Source organism: Cupressus sempervirens, chromosome 5, assembly GCF_028749045.1.
Source record: "Cupressus sempervirens isolate cs-2001-9-10 chromosome 5, ASM2874904v1, whole genome shotgun sequence".
NCBI lineage: Eukaryota > Viridiplantae > Streptophyta > Pinopsida > Cupressales > Cupressaceae > Cupressus > Cupressus sempervirens.
The window spans coordinates 563,298,101-563,323,184 of NC_143122.1; the positions used below are offsets into that span (position 1 = coordinate 563,298,101).

Here is a 25,084-nt window from a genome sequence, read left to right on the forward strand (position 1 = left end):
ATGAAAGCCATTAATCAAGCCAAAACCAATGTATTAAGGGAATTGATCTTGCTGGTCATGGCCCTCAAATCACCTTTAAAAGAAATTCAGCTCCCCATAATCCTTAGCAGGATATTACAATTGTGTAGCATAAAAAAGATTCCAGCTCTTCCTTTGTAGAGCAGAATTATATAATCATTTCTTCAAACCATGGGAAAAAGTTTACCATAAAGACAGAAAGAAAGAAAGAAAGGAATTATATTTATCCCCGAAAATGACCAAAGTAGGTCAGCAGAACTCGAAAACCGTAGTATAAAACAAAGACTTGAAAGTCCCAAAAGATAAAGATACAAAACAGCAGCTGACAACCAAAACAAGTGGTCAAGAAAATGGGTACACAAGACTAAGAAAGGGGAACCCCAAAAAGAAAAGCGCATTCACAAAGAAAAGTGGAAGAACATCAAGGAAAACTATCTAGACTAGAAATGAAATCACTAGCACCATCATCAATCAAGCTCCTGCAGTATCTGATAGTGCTCATCAAGGAGTACCAAGGGCTGGGAGAAATACTTCCACTTGGATTACACCTAAGCTAGATCTCACAAACATGTTTTAGAAAAAGCAAGTTCATCAATCAAACATGCAAATTGATAGGCAATGAAACTAGGTTTGGCGCATGCACATTGCTTATACAACCAGTTGCATCCTTAAGCTCCTCTAACAAAGCCTCACAAGATACTCCTACACATGGGAAATAGTCCAGGCACAAAATGTATGACATTAGGCATCAAAGAATGGGAGATATACAAAAATAAATATACAACTATCCAGTCACAATAGACCAAATCAGTTAGATAGTACCCAAAAGCTTGGTACAACTGACAACTCTAGGTTAGATTTCACAAAAGATCAAGTTCAGGAATCAGTACACTTCTCATTAAACGTTAAAACCATATGGGCAAGTCTCCCACCATCAGCCAAAGAATCAATGCAGATACCAAGACCTACCATTCTGCTGATAGAAGTGAATGAAACCTCTTTAAGGTCGGTCGTTACAGAAATCAAGCTCCATATATCTCAGAAAATAAATTAGTAAGAAATTCTCACAAAAGTAAATTAGTCAAGAATACAATCTTTCTAACCAATATTGAAAAAATGTCTGTAATACTCTAGTACACAAAGAAATCAAATGATCTTGACTATGCTACATGTCTGGCCCTATCAAAAGGATTGTCGTCAATATCAGAATCTAGACATTGTTTCAATTCTCTTTGGTGGCTTAATCATTATTCTCTCAATTCAAGGATTGGTGAAAGTACAACTTGAATAGAACTGAACTTATATTACAATCCTCCACAGTCCAACAAGGCACGAGACTGCTTAAAGAACATCAACTCATCTTAGAAAAAGTGAAAGGCTGAAAAAGAATACAGTACAATGAATTTCCTTGCCAGAGCAGATCATTTAAAAGAAATATCTAGTTCTGTCTCTAGCTGGGATTTAAGTAATCCTCTCATCATAATCAAGAATTTGAATGGACTCAAGAGTCAGGTTTTCTTCCTTTGGAACTGATTTTCTGAACATCTTTGTCACAATAATTTGATGGACTTTTTCCTAATGAGCTATTATTAAGGTTTACAGCATCGGTGAAGTCAGAAAGCAACACAGTCTTACAAGGGCTTTCTTGTCTCCATTTAGCATCCATGGGATGACCATCTATACAAAAATTACAAGTATCATTAAACACTTGCTTGTTTGGATTAACTGATACATCAGCCTTCGAATCTGTGTCCTTGGCAACTTCAGTTCTTGATACAGAACACACTCCATTTGTAATAGACATTGAAAATGGTGCATCCTCCACTTCCGATCCCATAGTTCGCCTGACAGTAGCATCCAATGAGTGATTCAAAGAGTTCGGAACTTCTGTGATACTCTGAATAACATCTGTTTGTGGGGATTTCATGGAGAATGTCTCTACTGGACTATTTACAGAATCAGCTTTACAAACGGCTTCACAATCCATACAAAAGCACTTTTTGCAACTTAAAATTCTGAAGCTTTTCACACCCTGAACCTTCCAATTTTTATAGCACTGAAAACAGAATATTCTTTTGCATTGTGCACAAAGTAATAAGCTCTCAGATGACTTGCATAGGAAACAAGACATAAATCCTAACTCCCTCTGCAATGCAAAAAGCTTTGTTTGAGCAAGCAGTGGAAAGTCCGAAACTAAGTTAGCTTTCAATTTCTCTCGTTCAATAACAACTTTTGCCATTGAACGAACTGATTTCAGACCTCTTTGAAGCCCTTTCAATTTTTTAAGTACCTGATTCAAAAAAAGCAATTATCCATATGGTCAACAAGAACAGGCAGTGTAAAATAACTGAGCAAATGAATCAACTGTCCCTAACTTTCAACAGGCAAATGATAATTACCATATGATTGAACAAGAATAATAATTATAACTTTAAGCACAAACTAGACAGAAGAATGAGGCATACCATTTTGTAATCTGTGGAACTACATCCAACTAGCTCGTCCAATAAATCTTCTCTCAAACCGAAGTATTCCCTGATATCAGCAGAATCTTGATTGAAGATGCCATGGATTTTTGCTGTTTCTTCCTGTAAAAATTTCCAAATCAGAATTCAGCAATCTGTGGACACAGATCTCTAACTTGTACACTTTGTACTGACAAATGAATGATGATAGAACGAGCAAAAAATTTCATCATTGAACATAGTTATTGAATCATCAATCATGGAGATCTAACACCAGCCCATAAAACATACCAGATCATTCAGTAAATATAAACCATGAAGACTAAACAATTGGCAGTAATCCCAGTTGAAAGATCTGCTCTAAACTTGGGCACGTAGCCAGAAACACAAATAACTAATTTGAACATAATCATTCATGTGTCCATAGGCTTCACTGTATGGTTCAATGGAAAAGCATTTCATCTAACAGCAACATACAGACATTCAATCAGGAGTAATGCAGAATTAACAGCAGTCTACTACACATACCAGACCATTCAGAAAATATAAACTATTAACAATTGCCAGTGGTCTCAGTTCAAAGAGCTGCTGTAAACTTTGGCAAGTGGCCAGACATACTGATGACTAATTTGAACATAATTCATCTCACAAGTAGAAGGTACAATGACAAACTTTCAGATTTTCTATCCTAAAGCATAAGAGCATATGGTATTGGGCATTCCATGAATCAATTTGGATTAATCTGGACTAAACTTGAAAGCTCTGGATGGAAAATCATTCCTTTTGTTCAGTGTGCAAGGAACATAATTCTTTACCTCATTCAGTATCCAATTTCGTGTAATCTAAATATACTTTGAATTATTGATGGCTTGTTCTCGTTATAGAGAAAACACAAAAAAAGTGCCATTTGCTTTTATTAAGAAACTGCCTAATTGAAGAGAAAATTGATATACATACAATGCAGCGTCTAGTACAATTCACACTGGGCTACAGAAAGTCCACTCAGGTCCACATACAAACCTGGGAAGGCTCTGCAGTACCCTGTCTGCATTCGTAGCAGACCAAGTCACATACCCAAACCAGGTACAAACTAGACCCACATCCAGGGGCTGGTCTGAGTGGACCAGCAACTTAGTTTGCCTTTACTATTCATGATGCTTATCATGTCAACAAGCCTTATGCAATAACCAATTAAAATGGGCTAGCAGTTGAAGCTTATGGATTTGCAAATGGGCAACCCTAAAAAAATTTTGGTTCAAATAAGGAAATCAAGTGATAATCTATCAAACTTTTACTTCCTACAAGTAAAGTATGCATCCAGAATCATGCCTCAACACAAAAATCCTGGGAAATCATTTGGTAGCTGATGGGACAAATCAGACATACCGGTTGTTGCTGGACTTCAACATCTCAAACAGGGGATTTAACTTTGAAGGATATAAGGTTTTGTCATTTTTCCAATTAAAAACTTGTCAAAGCCTTTCAGACTATTAATTTAACAAGGCATCACAAAATACAAAATGACAACCAAAAAAATCAAGACAAAAAGATGCAACAAAGAAACCAAAAAGGTCAAGAAGGCAAACCATTTATAATGACCAAACATACAATTTTAGATCCTACGCAAGCTTACAATACAAAAAGAAGCTATGCAACAGAGATTGTTGGTGTAATTTTGTTGCTGTACTTCTAATCTCCTAAAGAAGACAGCTGACCCTGAAATAAACCCCAAAGAGATATCTGAAAACTAATAGTATGGACATAACATCACTGGCACTATTGTGTAGACCATTAATAGTATTTGTAATTTACATTAATAATTTAATAGTATTGAAGGCATAAAAAAGAATGATATGTGAATTCCTACTTGGTCAAAGATTGTAAATTTCCTCCTCAGTTCTTTAGAATGTTAGGATAGTGGATGCTATCTTTATCATTTGAACAGTACAGATCTTATTTCAGTTTAAGAGTGGACGTAAAAGTAGTTAATCAGAAGAATAATGAATATCAATTCCTCTGAGTGCATCATCCAAGTAAAATCTTTTGTTTAAATGGGGAGTCCAACTTCCAAAAAGGAGCACAGAAGCAAGTAAACCTAAATATTGCAAAAGATGAAGATGAATGGAAGTAAACCTAGATGGGGAATCATGGAAGTATAGGGAGGAGGTCAAACAAACATTGACAAAAAAATTGAAAAATGGCGGGAGGCTAAACATTTATTTCACCCTCAACTAGCCCTGCACAGATTGCAATGACAAGAAATCTCAAATAATGCTCCTTGGTACAACCTCAAAACGAACAGTAAGATAGGTTTGGAGACTCATGAAACACATATGCTTCATAAACATGGCATTTATGGATAAGACTTCAATGACAGCATACACTTCAAGTGCAAGGCATCATATTTGCGGTGTGTTGCCAAACAACTCTATGAAGAATAACTCCACTCACACCCTTATCAATAGCGAGAAAAATATGGATTGCAGAGCATGTCTGTGTTAAGTTTTCTTAAAAAAAACTACTTGACATTTTCAACCATTTTCAGCAAGCTCCATACCGACTTATTCCACCACATTGGGAGGGGATAAACCCTGGCAAAGTGAACAAATAAGTAATTCTCAAAATGGTACCTTCAGCCCAATTTAGGTTAAGTATGGATGTTACGACATTTTTTTAAAATTAGGCCTTAAGCACACCTTATGCAGGTATTTTAGGATGGCATTATGCAGAGTCGATACCACGTATGGGAGGTGGACATAATAGACATGCCTTTGTAAGGCCCGTTCAAACAAGCCACCTCATCATGCCCAGTTTGGTATGTGCACAGTGAATGTGATCTGTAAAAGAGATGCTGATTTCCACAGAACACTACTGGTTAAAACAAATAGTCACAAGAGAAATAGAAGCTCATTTTGGAGAATGTGTGAACTGCTTAACCTGCCAGAGTGAGACACTAGAGACATGTGAAGTGTTCTTATGTGTGGAATCACTCCCATGTTGCTGATGCTATATGACACAATCAAATTCTCTAGTCAAACCCTAATTGTTAGCTTTGCAATATGATATAATAAAGCATATGTGCACTGCCAACATATCTAATTGGCTAAATGTTTCATTGGTATGGCAGCCAGTCTCAAATATTGTTTGTTTGTTATACTGTCCAGTTGACATCCCAAATTTTCAGCTTCCAGGAGACATCCACAGGTCTCGAATCTAATGTCCAAAATATCCTGCAGATGGAGACAAAACATCCTCTTGCTGATGCAGAGTCATAAGGGAAACTAGGTGTCTCACCATAACCCACAACCTTCAGGCACTTCAAGGATTACAAACAACCACTTACTTTGTCTCAACCACCAGAGGCCTAAATAGATATCTTACAACATTCTCCAACCATCCCAACCGAAATTCAAACCATAAGTGGCTTCTGGAAGGCAAGTTGCAAAAGTTGTATAATTTGTCAAGCAACATTGACAACTTTTTGCTCCACATGTCAACTTTTGACATTTGTCACCCCATCAACTTAAAGATGTCCAATAGATCATTTATGATCCAAAACATCATAGGACACCAATTCAACACATTCCTAGACTCCTACTGACCTGTTGACCAAGTTTGACCAAGTAGGCTTATAGATGCCTTGCAGGGCCAATGGCCTTCCAAATGGGTCCAAACCATTACAAACAGACTACAATTGGTCCTTAAGACCTTATTACATCCAAAGCAACTCCTGACACACAATGAACCTTCCAAATCCAGCATATGTCTATATGGTTCCCCTACACCACTTGCCTTCCCAACCCCAAGTCTGTATCAAAATGTTGGCATGCCCCTGCATCTCAATCTCTTTCAAAGACATTAGTACTTCCTTTGACCAAGACAGGCCTTTTTATCAAAATTATAAAATTAAAAATTAACAGGAGAAAATTTGATTAAGTTAATATTATGTCTTTATTTGCTATCCCCCAAAATATGGAAATGTTTTGCTATCCCAGATGAACCCCTCCCCAAACATACACAAAAACTAAAGATTTTCATTTAAGTTTGCTTCCTGTTCCTTCTTGTTTTTCCAATTCACCATAGATACAATTGCTGCCATTTCCTGATACTGTTTCCCTCACTAACAATAAATACACTTTTTCCTTGGGTTTATGATTCCCTGTCAACATTTGCAATGGAAAACTTTAAAAATTGGAGTGCAAAAGATAATTCATGATGTTGTACACAAAGCCTGGTACAGAGCATGTACCCCTAGCGTATCAGCATAATCCAAGTTGCACGCCACTTCTGGAACAGTGGCAGCAGGATGGCAGTCTAAGAGCCAATTTTGCAGTACAGTTCTAACATGAGAAAGTTAAAATGATGTCTGAAGAAGCCTGCATGCCAACCACATTCAAAAAAAAGGTTGTTTGTCTGCACTTCTCAATCAATCATAAATAACACACCGTAAGAGACAATGGCCAATGGACCTTTGGTCTCTTTTGCAACTGTAAATAAAGACGTGACTCCCATATCAAGTGTTTTGAAATTTGAGAAATCCAAATTATTGCTGTTAACATTACCTGTCATATCATTCATCATAATTCTAAATCATGATATTTTATTGCTGAATACTACTGCCATTGCTTGTCACTCCTGTCATGAATATTTTAGTTTCTGTTGGACTGCTGCCTAGATATATTTGTTGCTGTTGTTATGTTGCTTTCATGTCAAACTGCTATTATAATGTTATCATGATATATTTAATAGTCTTTTCTTTAAGTTATGAGGACTTCTTTTTTGAAATATTATACAAAATTGCTTTGCTGTTGGGGACCATCTGGCCATAACTAGGATAGTTGAGGGGCATCTCAGATGTCTCCAGACATCTCAGGGGTGGCAAAACGTCCCCGACGTGTTTCCTATCTCTGCAAAACATTTTGGAAACATTTCAGAGATTTGAAGAATTTTGAGGGCAACTATGGAAACATCTGCCATCGCACCACGTCCAAAACACCATTGTGGGTAAGGACAAGGGTTTAAGGACCATGAATTCATCCCATGTATCACACAGAATATAACTGATTTCATATTTGTGTAATTTAAAATTTTCTGCAATTTGTCATAAGGTTTTGTTTGACATAACTCTGGGCCATGTCTTTGTGTAATTTAAAATTTTCTGCAATTTGTCAAAAGGTTTTGTTTGACATAACTCTGGGCCATGTCTTTGTGTAATTCATAATTTTCTATAAAGCAGTTATGGATCCTGGAGTAAAGTACTTTTGACCATTTCTAAAAGTCAACTGTCAACTGAATTTCTGTATTTCTTACTTTAGTGTTATGTGAGTATCCATACTGAACACCATTTGAGTAAAAAGATATTGGGAATAAATGAAATAAAAATGAAAAAACACTCAATTGGGAAATTTTTAATCCAACACCAACAATCTACAAAATCTCTCATATCTGTCTTGAGTTAACTTATATACCTGAAAAATATTTTATGTTAAATAGTTATTTTACTTTTTACTTTTTTTTGTTTTTACAACTGTTCAAGAATTATTTTATTTTCTTTAAGTTGTTTACTTTATTTTTAAGTTGAACAGCTTTTTCTATTGATAAAATCAGCTTAAAGGAGCTATGCCCATGTATAACGCAGTCCAGAATAAATCTAGTTTAATGGCTGCTCCAAGGGAGATCCAGGCTCACATAAAATTCAATATTTTTCAAAATGATGCCAACAGCTAGTGTTACTAGAAAAAATTACTATAATTTCTAGAATGCCTAACTATTCTTTAGCAACGATGCCTTTAACTCCTGTTTCTGTACCTCCAACAAAAGAGAAGTCCACACTCGTCACAAGATCATCACTATCATTACTTTCAAGAACCCAATTTCCCATTTGGCGCAAAGCTTAAGAGCTTTATAATCTTCCCCAACAACTCTGATATTATAGTGCAACCACAGAACTTGTGTATGATAGATTGATTAATGACTAAGCAACAGACCTAGGATGAAACCTCAACCTGAAGATTGCAGCATCCAAAGTTTGTCTCATTCGACAGCATCATCTATGCTTGATCAATGATTCCACAACTGTCCTCCTCCAATTCGTCAAGATCAAACATAATCACCAAGAACATACAGGATGCATCTATATTTATTATTAACTCTATATCGATGAGTTGATGACAAAAAAGTGTCATCCAAAACCATCTTAACATGTGCAACAGTACCATCAATTTTGTTTTTAAAGTTAACTAATTATTCGTCACCTCTGCCATTAACAAAATCTGCCTTTTCTTGGCCTTAAGACGCACTGTGGAGTCCACCTTCTCTGCAATGGACTAAAAAACGAAGGCATTTTAATTATCCTACACAGCCAAATGATTAAGCATTTTCTTTGTTCATAACAACTTGTCTAGTACCGAAAAAAAGATTAGGAACCAATACTGATATTTTTCTATTATGATTTTTTTGAGTCATTTAATCTGTCAAGGATGAAATATAGGAAACTAAATGTTGCCAAGCATGTGATGGTCTATCATAATAAAAATCCTGATATGTTAATCGCCACAATGGCTGCCATATCCACCACACCATTGGCCTCAAATAAAACATCTCGAATAAAAACCTCCCAGATGGTTTTGATCAATTCGAGAAACTAAGCCAACATGTCACTAAGTTCCTGATTCTCAGTACATTTTCTCCTTGTAGCATTGACTGTTATTTGAGAATTCCCCTCAGTTTGGATTTTACTTAACCGAAGATTTTTGCAGATATGAAGACCAAGAAGATTTGCTTGTGCCTCAGCTTCTTAATCGGTTCCCTCCAGAAGTTCTCTGATTGCTGCCCCAGCCATCATTCCATTGTGGTCTCTTCTTATGCATCCTACAACTCACAGACCTGGGTTTCTCTTTGAAGCCCCAACCAAATTTAGTTTATGCCACTCCTCCTTTGGGGGAAGTCGGTTTAACATCTATTACCCTAGTTACAAAGAAAAGAACTCTCCCACCCCTACAGACAAGCATAATTGAAAATTTTTATTTATTTAAGAGTCAATTTATATATAGTTATTTTATAGTTTTACGTTTCGTTTTTCATACATCATGTATATGTTTTAGTTATTATGTACACAATCACAAGATATGGCCCCAGGCCTAGCTGCCCATGTGGAATGCCTATCAGCGTAATAATATTGTTGTAAAACACACCAGTTACTCACAAATCCTTGTAAGTTAAACTGATTCACAAGTAACTCACAGCAGAGTAATTACTATTTCACTGTTGTGGGTAGAACTCCCCCTGAAAGCATGCTCAAGGGAATGTGTTGCCAAGGCCTGACTCCTCATGGGGTTCTACTCGATGGCGTTCAAAGCCTCACCAAATGTTTTTTTTAATTTAAGTTCGGAAACCCTTCCCAAGCTGATGCAATTTTCACTCACGGGCACTGGACAGTTAGGTCTTCACTGCTTGCTTTCCAATGGGGGTCTCGAGACTTTACTGTCTCAGACAACAAAAAATTAAAAGTCTCCATCTGGGTCAAGTTCTAGCGTCTCCCCTTCCATTGTTGGTTGTTTACTCAAGCCATTGCACAAACCCTTGGTAAGGTGGTGTGCATGGAGCATGATAAGTTTTTTAATGCTCATCTTCAAAAGATGGTTTGTGTAGAGGTCAACCTTTCACACGACCTCAAAGAAACTGTTAATATCCAGGTTGATATTATAGGCATCAATCAATCGAGCATAAAATCAAGGATTGCCCGTTGGTCGTGCCTCGCTCCTCCTAAGGAGGCATCTGGCTAAACCTATCAAGCCTAAAAAAACAGATGAATGGATTATTGTGGTGCGCAAGGGTAAAACTTCCTCGGCACCCAAGCAAGCCACTTTAGCTTTGGCTCAACCATCTTGTAAGCTTGTCCTGATGGTTGCCACTATGATTCTAATTACTCTAATGGTGTCTATTCCGCTAACACCTGTTTCGAACACCATCTTGTAAGCTTGTCCTGATGGTTGCCACTGACTCTAATTACTCTAATGGTGTCTATTCCGCTAACACCTGTTTCGAACCCTGTTGTAAAGTAGAAAGGAGGAGTCTGCAAGTGTTTCTCGGCCCGACTAGGTCCGCACTCCGCAAGCAACTTCCATGATTGTGTCACAATCGTTGCAACGATTCCACAACCTAGATGGTCATGTTGAAGAACCAAATGGCAGTTCTGAGAAGCGGAGAATCATCTCTAGCGGGGATTCTTCTACCAGCTTCAAGTCCACCTCAGCTTTCTTGCACAATAGCTTCTCCTCTATTGGGGATGAGGATGACATGCAAGAGTTTTCATCATAATTTTTCTCTCTTGGAATGTTCGAGGTCTCATAGACCTCCCCAAAAAATATTTTGTTTGTGATACCGAACGCAGGCCTGATACCCTGGATATTCTATCTCCAAGGGGTTTAAATTTCTAGTTTTATGCTCAAATCAGCTTGTCGTGTTATTTGCCCAGACAGGATTGTATTTTCTTCACAACATGAAGCTGCTTGAGGTGGTCTTGGAACTCTTCTTTCCCCTCACTTAATTTCTTCTGTTATTTTGCATGGTTCTGACCCCATGCAAAGGATTGTTTGGTTTTTATTGTCATTCCATAATCATTCTTTTTGTATAGTTAATGTTTATGCTCCCAATGATGTTGTTGAAAGGTCACAACTGTGGCACTGGATGGTAGATCATCTACCACCAGCCACTTGGGTCATGTGTGGGGATTTCAATATGGTTGAACTGGCCTTTGACAAAGATGGGATTTTGCCTTTTAGATGGACAATTAGGGAAAGAGAGGCTCAGTACTACATGCATAATAAATTGGGATTTTTTGATCCACTTGCTAATCACCATTGGTCTGGTGGGGTTTGGCATACTTGGTCTGATTTCAGCGTCGGATCTGACAAGATTTTCAAGCGGCTTGATTGTGTCATGATCACTACTCAATCTTTCTTTTCTTTTTTCTAAAGCTAGGGAATTACCTATCATTCCTTTATCTGATATGACTTTGTCAAACCACTATTCCATCTTATTTACTAATATCTAGCAAACAGCTAAGCGACATCCTCCCAAAATGCAGTTTTTCTCAACATGTTACTTCTCCGTTATGAACCCACTATGGCTAATATCTTGCATTTCTCGAATTTGGAACCTTGGCCCCACAACCACTCTGGTTGGATTCAATGGTGGAATGATGCCATCACCCGTATGGCAAGGTTTCTTCTCATTTACGATAGACAACTTGCCATGTACTATCGACATTCATATGACGCAACTACCAAAGATCTTTGTACTGCTTCCAAGGCCTTGGCCATGAATCTGTTTGATACAGACCTGCAACTTCGGCTTGCCCATCTCCACCATTAGGAGCAAGATACAAACAATTATGTTGTCGAGGGAGCTTTGATCAAGGCTTGCCTTTAAAGGTTTGAAGTTGGAGATCAAGCTTCCAAAGAATTTTTTCATGCTCTTACAACTCGTCATACTTCTGGGGCAGTGAATAGAATCACTAAAGGTGGACAAATTCTCTTTGAACTTCCTGGAATTCTTCAAGCTTTTGTCTGACATTATGAGAAGGTGTTCACGGTGCAGGGAAATTCAACTACCAGGGACCAAGCTTTGAAGGATTGCGCTCACCATTAGTGACCTCAAATAAGCTATCTTTTCCATGGTAGATGACAAGGCTCCTAGGTATGATGGTTTCCATGTGAGTTTTACAAGACCCTATAGGACTCCATTGGTCCTAACCTATTAAACTAATATCTAGTTATTTAGTTAAATTATTTAGCAATGTTTAACTATTTTGACAATTTTGTGGATATATTACTAATATTTAAAAATACATAAATATATACAACTGAGATTTAATGTCAAATTTTTTTGCTAAATTTTTACCCTTGTTAAAAATCATTCGAATTTTATGATCAACAAACTTGAATTTGAATTCAAACCTTTTGACTTAGCTTTTGATATAAGCATGTGATTTATAATCTCCTGTTCATATATCCCTCCTTTTCTATGCAAATGTACAAGATGGCACTTAAGATAGGATAAGTAGATCTTTTGATCTAAATCATTCTCTTTCTCTTGCAGGGCATAACTGGAGCTTTCGATGCATGACATGAGGAAGCCAACAAGAAGAAGCAAACAAGAGGATGCACAACCAATCATTCACCACAGGCAATCACTGATTACACATGACCTTTGCATACCTATTCTATTTCTTTCTTCTATGTTGATTACGTTTGTATAGAATAGGTAATATCTTAGCAGTAGAGACTACTCTCACAGCCTTGTGTGAGAGGTACATGTACATTCAGCATGTTATTTGCATTTTCATCATATGTATATATCAGTTGAACGCATTTTTTGATAATGAATACAAAAGGACATTTCAGCTTAATTCTCAAGTTTACACTAGAAATGATTTGCAAAAAGAATAACTGAATGAAATCTTTTGCATTGTTTAAAACTACTAAATTTCCACATTAGTAGAAATTAGTAACAATTACATGGCAATGATAATTTAGTCTTCTATATGTATAGTCGTGGGTTATTGCCAACTTAACCCTTCAGACTTGTTGGTTGTTGTCCAAGTTCTTGCAGGGCAAACTCATGAACATGTGTACTACGATTGTGGTTTGGGGTTGCCATGAAACCCTTGGGAGTGCATTTGGTTCTTCTGCTTGTGCACGATCAGTGTGACGATCCTGGTATGTTTTACATTTTTGCTTATACATTATGGTTATGGTTGCACTTATGTTCTTGATGTCATATCTTGTGTTTCAAAAAAAATTGTTTAGTGCATAGTTGACTTCTCAGGGTTTCTTGGCGGGGCATTATAAAGAAACAAGGTTGCATGGGTACTCGTACCCACACCGTTGGTGCTCGTACCCACATACCCAAGTACTGGGTACTCTGTGGAAAGCATCATAGCTTAGGACCTTGATTAACATTTCTGATTTTTCTTTTTTGGTTTTTTGTTTGTGTATCAGCTTGTTATCTATCAAGCTTAATTCAATACCTAATCAGTTTGAAACTTTGATAAAATTATGATTAACAATAAACTTTATCACTGTTCAAGTCAGAAGTTTATCATTTGCAATATGTCATTGTCATATGATTTATGATCTTCTTGTTCATGTTTAAAGTCTGCCTTCTCTGTTATGCATCTAAACATTTAAAATATATTATTATTACAAACATATAGAAAATCTGAAACTGAAAAGAATACATTACATTTGCAAACTTAATCATTATTCTTGTTTTTGAAAAACCATTGTCATGATTCATAATTTCAGATTTTCTATAATTATAAAAGTATAATTAAAAATAAAGTTTGACCTACCCAAGTACCCCCGTCCCCTATTATGAAAAATTCCCGTACCCATACCCTAAGTACCCCAAGTACCCCCATCCCTGTGCAACCTTGTAAAGAAACAGGGAAATCAAAACATTTGAATGGAGTTTAGTGTGAATTTAGGAACTATTTCAAGGACAGAACACAAGGAAGGTTGGGATTTCGACCTCCTTGGGGCTCATGAAGCCCAAGGCAGGTTGAAATTCCAACTTCACTTGGGCTCCATTATGAGCATCCATAAAACATTTCGATTCCCCTTTGTAATTCTTGCCTTAAACTTCAGATTACAAGTCAGCCATGAAGAACCATTGGTAGCAATTGTTAATTATTTCAAATCATGAAAATTGCCATGCAAGTGAACAAAAAGAGGTCAGCTTCTCCTATATACATATGACTCTTGGCCCTAAATGCCTATATAAGAGTTGTTCGAACTTCATTTTAATCTGAATCACTCGGGCATCAAATGGAAACCAGCAAGTCAAGGAGTGTGAGAATCAAGACTTGCAGATTTTAATGAACTTAGAAGTTCTTTTGCGTTTGGACCAAGCATGGATCACAACCACTTTTGTGATGATAATACATGAAAATCAGAGTACCTGAGAAAGTTGAATCTCGGAACTCAGAAAATTGAAAATCACATGTCAAAATCAGAAGTTGGAAATTGGTTAGTGTCAATTCAACTTCACATAAAGTCAAAATTCATGGGATATTTAATTCTCAGGATATCTTGATTTTGTTTGTACTCTGTCATTTTATAAACTTAACACCAACATTTTTCTTGTTTTGCAAGGTGAGATGAAGGTGGCTTTCAAAATGAAGTTAACAAGCAAACAGGATGGTGTGGAACTGGACCATTCATATAAAAGGATCATTACAAGACGAAGGTCAACATAGAAGCAAAAGGCTCAAATCTGGAAATCAAAATGAAGGTGCAAATGCAATGGCAAGGTCAAAAATGACAAGGCTTGAAGGAGAGATCATGTCAACAACAAAACAACAATGAAAGAAGAAGGCATTCTTAATATGATAATCAATGTCGTAACACAAATAGACATAGTAGTCTGATCAATTGAAATTTGTGAATGATCATACATCTGAGGGATCCCATTACCTGAATTTTAAGAATGATCACAACATTGCTAATTAGTATGATTATACTTAATATATTTCAGTAGTACGCTATTGTTAAATCTCATCATGGATGGAGGAGGTTTAGTTCAGAGGGTATACAGCTGCCATCTAAGTAGGCCACCTTGGTGGATGTCAGACTCTTGCCACCAAGGTCAATAGGGTCAAAGTTCCACTGTTGGGCTTAGATTGGGTGAGTTGAGTACCCCACTATGATCTTCCTACTCTTCATACTAATGATGAGCTAATTAAACTATAGGAGATGTAGGTAAGAGGGCATAAGACTGCCATCTAAATAGGCCACCTTGGTGTATGTCAAAGTCCTGCCACCAAGGCCAACAGGGTCAAAGTCCTGTTCTTGGGTTTAGATTGGAAAAGTAGAGGACCCCACTATGATCTTCCTACCATTCCTACTACAATGAGCCAACTAATTGTAGGAGATGTAGGTAAGCATAGAAGGCTACCATTTAAGTAGGCCACATTGGTGGATGTCAAAGCCTTGCCACCAAGGATAAGAGGGACAAACCCACTCTTGGGCTTAGATTGCATGAATTGAGGACCCCACTATAATCTTCTTACCGTTCCTACTGTATGTCAATGATGATCAAGATTTTTTACTACAGTACTATTAATTGGTGTTTTAACCCCAATTTTAAAACTTGATAACTTGGCCCCCTTGATAACTTTTTCATATTTTGCCTCTCAGTCTCCCCTAATCCGTGTTGAAAAATGCTTTATGGAGTCTTGTTTCAAGAAGGCAATGTTCAGATTGATTGTTATAACAACAAATCTAGTAACACATATGCCAAAACTTGAGATTGAGAAACAGTTTCAGATGGTACAAAGCAGTTCTGAACCTCTTGTACCTGTTGAACAGGTTTAAGTGAGTCAATGGTTCAGAGTTTGAGTTTGCAGAGCCCAAATTCCAACTTCATTTTCAGATGTACACCATTTTCAGACTTGGAATGTGAATTCAGAGTCTCAGACACAAATTCACTGGTCAGCTTTCAACAGGTTCAAATGGTTCAAAGGGTACGAAGGTTCAATATGCTTTTCAAATGGATTCATTGATTTGATATGGCTCAACAGTTCAAAGTTCAAATGCAGATCCAAGTTAGACTTTGATATGAAGATTCAGATATCCTAGTTTAAAGTTCAACTTCAAATTCAGAGTTCAGCTCAAAGACATGATTATGGGTGTAATTTAGTGGTTCAAGAGTTTCAGCAGTTCAAAGATTTAGTTTTAACAATTATAACAGATTTTCTAAAAACTGAAAACTGAAAATTAGGTCTCAGTACAGGGGTCATAACTTTCAAACCCACCGTTGGATCGTGCTCAGCTTTGGATATGTGTGAGTAAACATAATTTTCTAAATTCAAACAAGAGCAATTTTCAAAATGTGTCCTAATTTGTGAAATACATACGACTGTTCACAGCATTGTCGAATCAGCACTAACAGTCACAAAATGCAAATTACAGAATATCAATCATATTTCGGGGACTATATTTCTCAATCCGACCATTGGATCGCGCTGAATTTCAGATGTCTTGAAAAACCTATTTCTCTAAATCTCCTCCAAAGATTTTTATCAGATTCGTTATGGATCAATAGTTATGAGTTTTTGAGTGCGGCACTGTCAAAATCAGCACTAATAGTCACAATATGCAAATCACAGAATATCAGTCATTCTTCGGGGGTCATAACTTTTATTCTAACCATTGGATTTGTCTGAATTTTGGATATGTTTTGACTGACCTAATTATCTGAATCCTCTCCAAACGGTTTTGTCAGATCTATTACAGATCAAAAGTTATGATCATTTCCGTGAACTGTCAAAACTGTCATGACAATTATGAAAAGATGACAGCATTTCATCACCGATAAATACTACATGTCAAAGTATTCTTATAAACATTATAAAATGATATCCATAAAGTCTTAATTATAATGTTTATAAAGACTTTATGTTATAGAAGGAAATGGATAGAGGAAAGTGTGAACAGTGATCAAAGGAAAGGAGATTTAATTTATGAATATTTCCAAGAATCAGTTGCCTGAACTGAAACCGACAAGGGAAAAGATAAATATGCCAGCTGAAGATAGAATTGAGGTTCCAACTTTCAGATCCTTTCTTTCCTGAGACTTTGTGCTAGAGAAGAGAGAGCCATTTTTCTGATTTTTCTGATTTGTTGTGTTCCAGAGTTCCACTGTTGGGGCAGACTGTGTGCTGCATGATAGGAGGAATTTTGATTGTATGAAGGGGGCAGTTTTTGTTTGTAATCAAAGATGCCTGTTTTTATTTTAGTTTTCTTTTCTAGTTTTCTGAAAATAATTTGATCAGCAGTAGTATTCAGAAGTAGTAGTATTTTTGAGTTGAATGAGGATTTCATCATTTTGAAGACTCTGTGCTTCAGATTGTTCTCAGTCTTGGTTTATGTGTGAATCGGGACTGAATAATGGAATCGATTTATACTACTGTATTCATTTATTGTAGGGGCGATTTACTGTTTGTTTAATCTTTTTTTTTCTTTCCGAGTGCATATATGGATGGGAAGATTGTATGCTTCCGCTGCTGTATGCTGAGTCCTTTATTTCTATTTCAGTTGTAATAATTTGCCCCCTATCCAAGAATAGTATGAGTAGCCTTCGCTTTCAGGTTAAAAGCTTTCTTAAATCTAATCAGGGAGCTGTACCCTATAAAATTCAGACCGTGCTTGCATAATTCAATGGCAAAGCGACCCAATTGTTGGCATCTTTTTGCGTCGTCATTGTTGGGCAAATAAGAGTTATTTTGATGGTTCATTGGGTGAAGACAAATCTGTTTACCAACAAGTATGTAACACAAATAATTAGCAGAAGAATCGGAAATAAAAGCTTGCTAGCAATATGAAAAACAATTCTCAAAAATTTGGACAACCAAGGTTTCATTTCAACTGAGCACTTTGGTATATCAATACAGAAAAAGCTTAAACCATATGAAACGGATAAGAAACTACAAAACATTACAGGAGCAATGAAATCTAAGAAATGTTATTACAAAATAGTGAAATACCAACCCTATAAGGGATTGTTAGTCACAGAAACATTACTGCCAAAACCTACACGCAAGGACTTCACATATTTCATTAATAAACTTTTCAAGACAAAAATTGCACTCTTTGTTTCCCAGACTATATTCCACAAAAAGTCGTAAATAGGGATAAATGGAAAGAATTCCAAAAAAACCTTTCTACAGCCCCAAACTTATATTAACTCCATCCAATTACCAAATCCACCACCTAGAACTCATCACCAATTTAATGTCAATCAAACTTACACAATTATGCATCCACTATTCATTACCCCCAACAAAGCGCCCTTTCTCTACCAGCGAAGATAAATGTCTCTGAATGTTCCCATCAGGCTCAAGTCATATTGAGTGCAAGGCCCCCAACATCAAAAGGAATGAGAGTGGAATAGGTGCCCAGGCAGCTTTAGTGGAATGGATACACTTCAACCCATGGCCCTTTGCTGAAAAGATATCAATGTAGGCTTGTGCTCCTGAATCAGATTGTGAAAAATGATTTGGCTTTGATGTAAAACCCTCCATCAAAGCTTATATATCCATTACCCTTATCCTACTCCAACCCCCACCAGTCAAAAGTCACATGCCTTCAACCCAAATTAATCATGCCTTTACATTAGCCAAAAATGGTGTATAAGTAGAATCATGAACCTGTGCCCTATTTGTTGGTAGAGATTCTCGTGACTGTTTCTTACCATCCATTCTATCATAATCCATGTATGGCCCTACAGGTTGTCAACACAAATATTTGCTACAGATAGATAATTGCAAGTATGTGTAACTGCAACTATCTGACCAAAACTAACATGTAGCTGATAAATATGTTCAATATAATTGCATTTTACAATATTATGTCTGTATCCAGAAAACAGCCAATCTATTAAATGGACTTCTGCAATATGCATGAAAAATTATGTCAACCATTTCATGCATGTTTTTCTGTGCTTGGCTGTGCAATTTTTATGTGAAGCACACAGTGACATATTGTTTTATAAAGTTCATCAAAGTATTTCATATGTAAAACAACAAAACTTGACTTTCACTTCATAGCATATCACAAAAGAAAAAGAAAAAATTTATATATTCTGATGCGAGAAAACAAGCACACAAGTGCCAATGAAATCAAGATAATTGACATTACTGCTATACCTCAACAAAAGGTAAGATATTTTTAGTGCATTCGGGCACCAAGCCATACCTGTTGAAGTTTCTGTAAAAGGGGCCCTTTCTTCTGAGCACGCTTATGGAGCCAGTAAGAATAAACTTCACGCACGAGGAAAGATGGTCCAATGTTTGCTTTCAATACCTCTTTGAGTTTAATAAATTGATTTCTCTTGCTACTATTTGCACTCAATTTACTCAAAACACTCCCTTCAATGAGGCCTGTATCGGCACCCTTATTTTGCAGTTTGTCAGACAAACTTGGAACTTGTTGCTCACTTGTACCTGTTAGATTTAGAAAACTACTAGTGGAACTTTTGTCAGTGTGTAAGTTATCATCAACAGACAGAATCTTGTTTGCACTGACAGTTTTGCACTTGTTCAATCTAACCGCCGACTTAATCCTATGTCTTAACATTCTCCGTCTTTGTCTTTTTGGAACAGAAGCATCATCTTTGATTGGTGTTTCACACATGTCCTTAACAGTTGAGCCTTCTTCAACAAATCCAAGGTGAGCATCATTTGCATGTCGAGGACAAAAGGAGCGCACGTTAACTACTTCTTGATTATTATGCTGCATCTGTAACACACAATTTACCATTTTAGAATAACCAGAATAATTGTTAATGTTACTTTAGTTTACTATATAAAAAAAATCCAAGTAACAGAACAAAAAAAAATAGTAAACTCTTAATAAACTCCGTAGGAAGAGTTTAGAAAATCCCCAAAAAGAAAAAATAGATAGTATATGTTTAGGAATGTTTTCCATTTTCGGAAGAATCATCCTGCAATAAAGAATAGAAAAAAGGAGGTTGTAATTCAAAAAATGTACTGCACGATTAACATATTTTAGAACTGCACTAAAACTTTTATGAACATAGCATGAACGATAAGATTGTTGTTTGTTAATTCCAAGGTTTGCATGGTCTGCTTGTCATAGCTAAAGGGAAGCAAACAAAGATAGGAGGATAGGCATTGAGGAGAGAAGGGTTTGTTAGTTGATGTAAGCTATTTGAATTTCCAGTCTAGAGGTTGCATAGGTTAGTTGTATCATAAGTCAGAGAGATAAACAAATTTCATTTATAAAATTTGAAATTCAGCAAACTTCAAAGAAATTTTAAAATTTTGAGTTTGTTCACCCTCATATGAATTCATGAAAATAAGGGCTTACCACTTTTAGTGTTTAGATTTTAATTTTTTGAATGGCTGATGCTGAATTGGGCTAAAATTTCAGCCCTTTAATGCTGAATCAGATTTAAATTTTAGGCCCCATGACACTGAATCAGATTGACTTTTAGGTGTCACTCTTGCTCATAGTGGTCACAAGTCCAAAATCACAAGGGCAAGCCCATAAACTATACCTTTATGTGCATGTTTTAATAAACAAAATTTTAAGATTATTTTGATTGATAAGGTTAATGTGTCTTGTAAATCAAAAATACAACTTTTGGTTACATCGTAAGAGGGTGCATGGCTGCATATAGTACTTGTAGTTCTGCTACCCATATAATGTCTAACAGAGCTTGTAAATTTGCTATCGATATTATATCTAATAGAGGTTGTAATTTTGCTATCCACATTATTATTATATCTAATAGAGCTTATACATATTCTAGTGCAACATCAATAGATAAGTGTAATCGAGTCATAGACTCTAGAAATATCATATGCCTCTTACTGTTTTTCGTGCTCAATGAGTATTATAACACTAAATATTACAAAACTAATTGTTAATAAAATAAATAAATTTATAAATGATTAAAGCTATCTTTTATAGATTACAAAGAGACAATGCCTCTAACAAGAAACAATTACAAAGTTTCTAATATATACAATATCGACAATATTGACCATATATAAAGAATAAAAAAGATATTACCAAATATTATTCTTGTTGAAGTATAGCATCAGTCGAAGTGATATACTCGTTACATTGAGTATTTGTATTCATGATTTATATGAACATTGTTTTATGTCTTATATTAGTGATAAGAATTATATAAATATGTGTGTGTGTGTGTGTGTCTATTTATTTATAAATGACTTAACTAATCAAGCTCTTATAATCAGAAGAAACTATTATGTTATCGGGTTCATGAATGTAATTGTTTTACCACTGCATGAGTGTCAATTGAGAATCAAACTAATTGTATTCGCTTATACAACGATGGTGATCAGTTATGTCCACGTCGAGACATGACCCTATGTGGCCTACATGACTTTGTTGTTAAGGTTGTAGCTTCTATCGGATTGATTTTATTATGAGATACCTTGTTGATGGTAAATTATCTTTAAGATTAATATCTTTTATATATATATACACACATTATACATTATTATATAATAATATAATAATATATTACATGTATGGTTAATATATTAACATTACATATATGCTTAAAGATGAGTTATACATATGGTTATTTATTAACTAATGATGATTAACTATAGAGACATGTCTCTTCATGGGACATGTCTCCTCTCATATTTACGAGTCTTCAAATCTGCATTTGGAAGACATCAATCACATTGGCAATGTCATTACATTTGCAGAAAACGATCCATGTTACTTAACAATTCTAATACTCTCCCTTGATGGCTCAAAGACTTGGTGATAATATCACTTGATCTGCAGTTGGAACATACAGCAACTGAATTGCTGTATCATCAACCTGCTGCAAAAATAAATGACAATGAAGGTCAACATGCTTGGTTCTCTCGTGGACAACAAGATTTTTGGCCAGTTTGAGCACCCCTTAACAGTCACAGTAAAGGGGAATAGGACTTGCTTGAGGCATCAGCAAAGTTTGAAAGCATTCTTCGAAGCCAAACCACCCCAGAAGTTGCCTTAACTGTTACTAGATACGCAGCTTTTGTCAAAGAAAGAGCCATTGTCTGTTACTTCTTGCTAGTCCGTGACTGCACCAAATCTCAAACTGAAAACATACCCAAATATTGATTTTCTATCTAATGGAACCTTCCCAATCTTAGTTTGTAAAACCAATAAGTTTAGGATCATGACTTCTGTATTTAAAATTCATTTCTGTGTGATTCGATTTTAATTTCTGTGAGGACCCAGTCATAACTGACGTGAAGCAGATTACAGGCATTTCAGATATTGATCTTTTCTGGAGCACAAACATCAAGGTTTTCCAGGCAATAAGCTATCATAGGTAACTTAGAAGAATGTTTATAGGAGTTGGGAGCTTTGGTTATCAAGTCTGGCCCTAGGCACATAAATCAGGCAAGGGTCTTGTATTGGTGGCTGTTTGTTTCAATTGAAATATCAGCATTGAATATTGTTTCCAGCTTATTCAAAAGGTGATCCTTCTGTTCATTAAGACCAGGTCAGAATTTTATAGTAATCTATCTCTATAATCTGCTATACAGCAATCTATTATACAAAGAAATCTATGTTATCAACTGTTTCTAATTTACGAATGACAATTTTGGTTTATTAATGAGAATCATTGCAATACAAAAGCAGAAAATATACAACATAACATTGCCAAATCAGAAAGAACATGGGCTGTTTATAAAAAGGCCTATCCAATAAAGATTAAAGTGGGTTGTTTGGGAAGTTTATGCATAGAAGTTGGCTTGCACCTTTATAATATTGCAAACCACACAAGTGGGTTATTGTTACAAACATGTTTCACACCTTTGACAGATGTTTGAAAAGTGTCGCCATGTAAATATGGACATGCCACATAAAGAGGAAATTTTGAATTATCTTTTTGAAACTAATCACATCACTTGGACCCACTTTGTGAGAGCATCTATAATGCAGGGGTTATGTAATAAAAGCATGTGCGCGTCAGTGTGTGCATGTACACACACCCGGGGGAGTAGGCAGATACGTGTGTGCATGTGCGTCTCTGAATGTGCCTATATGTGTGTGTAAGATTTCGGGTGGGCGGGAGGCCATGCACACAGGCATGAGCACGGGCATGAATTGGTGGGTGGATTGGTGTGCTTGTATGTGTCTGTACATTGCGCATGTGTCTGCACAATTTATTTATTTATTTATTTATTTATTTATTTATTTATTTATTTAGAAGAGAAATAGACAAACATAAGAAGAGGAATTTGTATTTTATATGAGTATTCATGAAATACAGTAAGACCATATTATTCACAGACTGCAATCAGGTCAATCTTAATTAAAGAGTATATCTGTAACCCATACTTGTATGATGTGAAAGTATATGTACCAAACAAACATAATCCAATGAAAATAATCAACCTTATGGGATGGAAGGAAAAGGCAATATGGAAGAGCAGTGAGGCTTCACTACATACACCACCTCATAAGGCCATGAGGAACAAGAGATTCCGCTCGAGCCTGGGGTTGAGTCGGGACACCCTATTGTAATATTTCCCCCAACCCATATGGTAGAGCTTATTTTGTGTTACCCAGGGACATGTTTCTGGCAAAATTTGACCCAACCCTGTTTCTAGGACATACTGGAAACTCGGAAACTTCCAGAAACCTTTCCCTTGGCTGTCCCATAAAATTAAAGTTTCAGTTTCGATAATTTGTCTGATTTCCAATCTCATCTGAACTCTGAAGTTAAATTATTTAACACAAACATTATATTTAAAGGTTCTATAATTTATGTAAGCATGCTTTATTCATGTTTTTATGTGAATATTTAAAATTCCCATAAATATTTTAAATTTTCCCTAGTTTTTATATAGCCGTTCTCACTGCTGTTCCCTGCTCCAAGAAATAAAAAACCATCTTGGAAACCTGTTTCCCCACCCCCCCGTCCCCTCCTCCCAAAAACCTAGGATAACATAGAGCTTATTCAATAGTTCTCTAGAGGACCTTAGCCATGTGAAGGGAATAAGATAGAATGATGAAAGAGAACAGCACAATGATTCCACTAGGTGCACGAACCCCATAAGGTATGGGGCCAAGGGGGTCAGAGTATCCACCCTTGAGCAATACAGCAGTGACAGAAAGGGCTCCTTGTCATGTCTTCTTATTCAGTCCTCAATATAGTTATGGCCCATAAAAGTTGAGATGCTATTTAATGTTTTCTTACCATATGCCTAAGTATCTTATAATTATGTTGTTATCTATCTTTGGGATAGATTTGCATATCTTTTTATTTACTTACAAGATACTAAGAAAGTAGTTAGTCGTGTATGCATACATATGAAAGCGATTTCCTCCTTGTAAGATAACTTTCTAACCCTAGCTCTTGCAACTGTATTTGTAGAATCTTAACTAGGGCGCATTCTTAAAGGGACATGACAATCATTTCAGGATATACAGGCATAGCTTCTTTTTAGCAAATATTTTTAATAAATAAAATTTGTGGAAATGTCAAGTAAACTTTTAGAAGTTTTTTGCCTATGTCAAGTAAACTTTTAGAATTTTTTTGCCTGATTTTTTCAAACACAAAATCAGGAGTTCCATCTATAGAATTGAGCATTTGACTAAGAAAAATTTTAATCACATTTTTATTAAAAAAATTGAGGATTTCTACTTTTTGCAGAAATTTTTAAATAAAACTTGTGGAAAATTTACCTCGAAATTTCGTCGCAATTACTAGATGTTTTCTATCAGCCTTTTTATAATAAAAATTGTAGGTATTTTTTTATTGATTCAAAAAATGGTAGGTTTTTTCTACTAGAGATATGGTTTTTACCTGGAAAGTTTTTGAACGATTTGTTTGACACAAATTATGGCAATTATACTTGCAAGTTGCAGATTTCCTTCGAAATCATGGGTGTTGCTATTTTAACTCCAAAACAGTGGAAGGGTTTTTGACCTTTTATTTGGCAATTTTTAAAAAAGGTTTAGAGCAATGTTTTCCCAGAAAATAATGCGCATTCAGGATTTTTGCATGATTTTCTAAAACAAATA

At 36.0% G+C, this 25,084-nt stretch overlaps 1 protein-coding gene across 10 annotated transcripts in view; it reads right to left on the minus strand.

Moving 5' to 3' along the window:
* Positions 1–1,235: 1,235 nt before the first annotated feature.
* The window catches only part of LOC149557177 (uncharacterized), a 63,661-nt gene continuing 39,812 nt past the window's right edge, over positions 1,236–25,084 (minus strand). For all 10 annotated transcript variants that reach the window (XM_089831886.1, XM_089831885.1, XM_089831890.1 and 7 more), the window contains 3 exons: positions 19,244–19,786; positions 2,484–2,606; positions 1,236–2,308 (listed from right to left, as the gene is read on the minus strand). In XM_089831886.1, the coding sequence (XP_089688012.1) occupies positions 1,520–2,308; positions 2,484–2,606; positions 19,244–19,786 (1,455 nt within the window). In that variant the 3' untranslated portion in view covers positions 1,236–1,519. The remainder of the gene's footprint in view (positions 2,309–2,483; positions 2,607–19,243; positions 19,787–25,084) is intronic.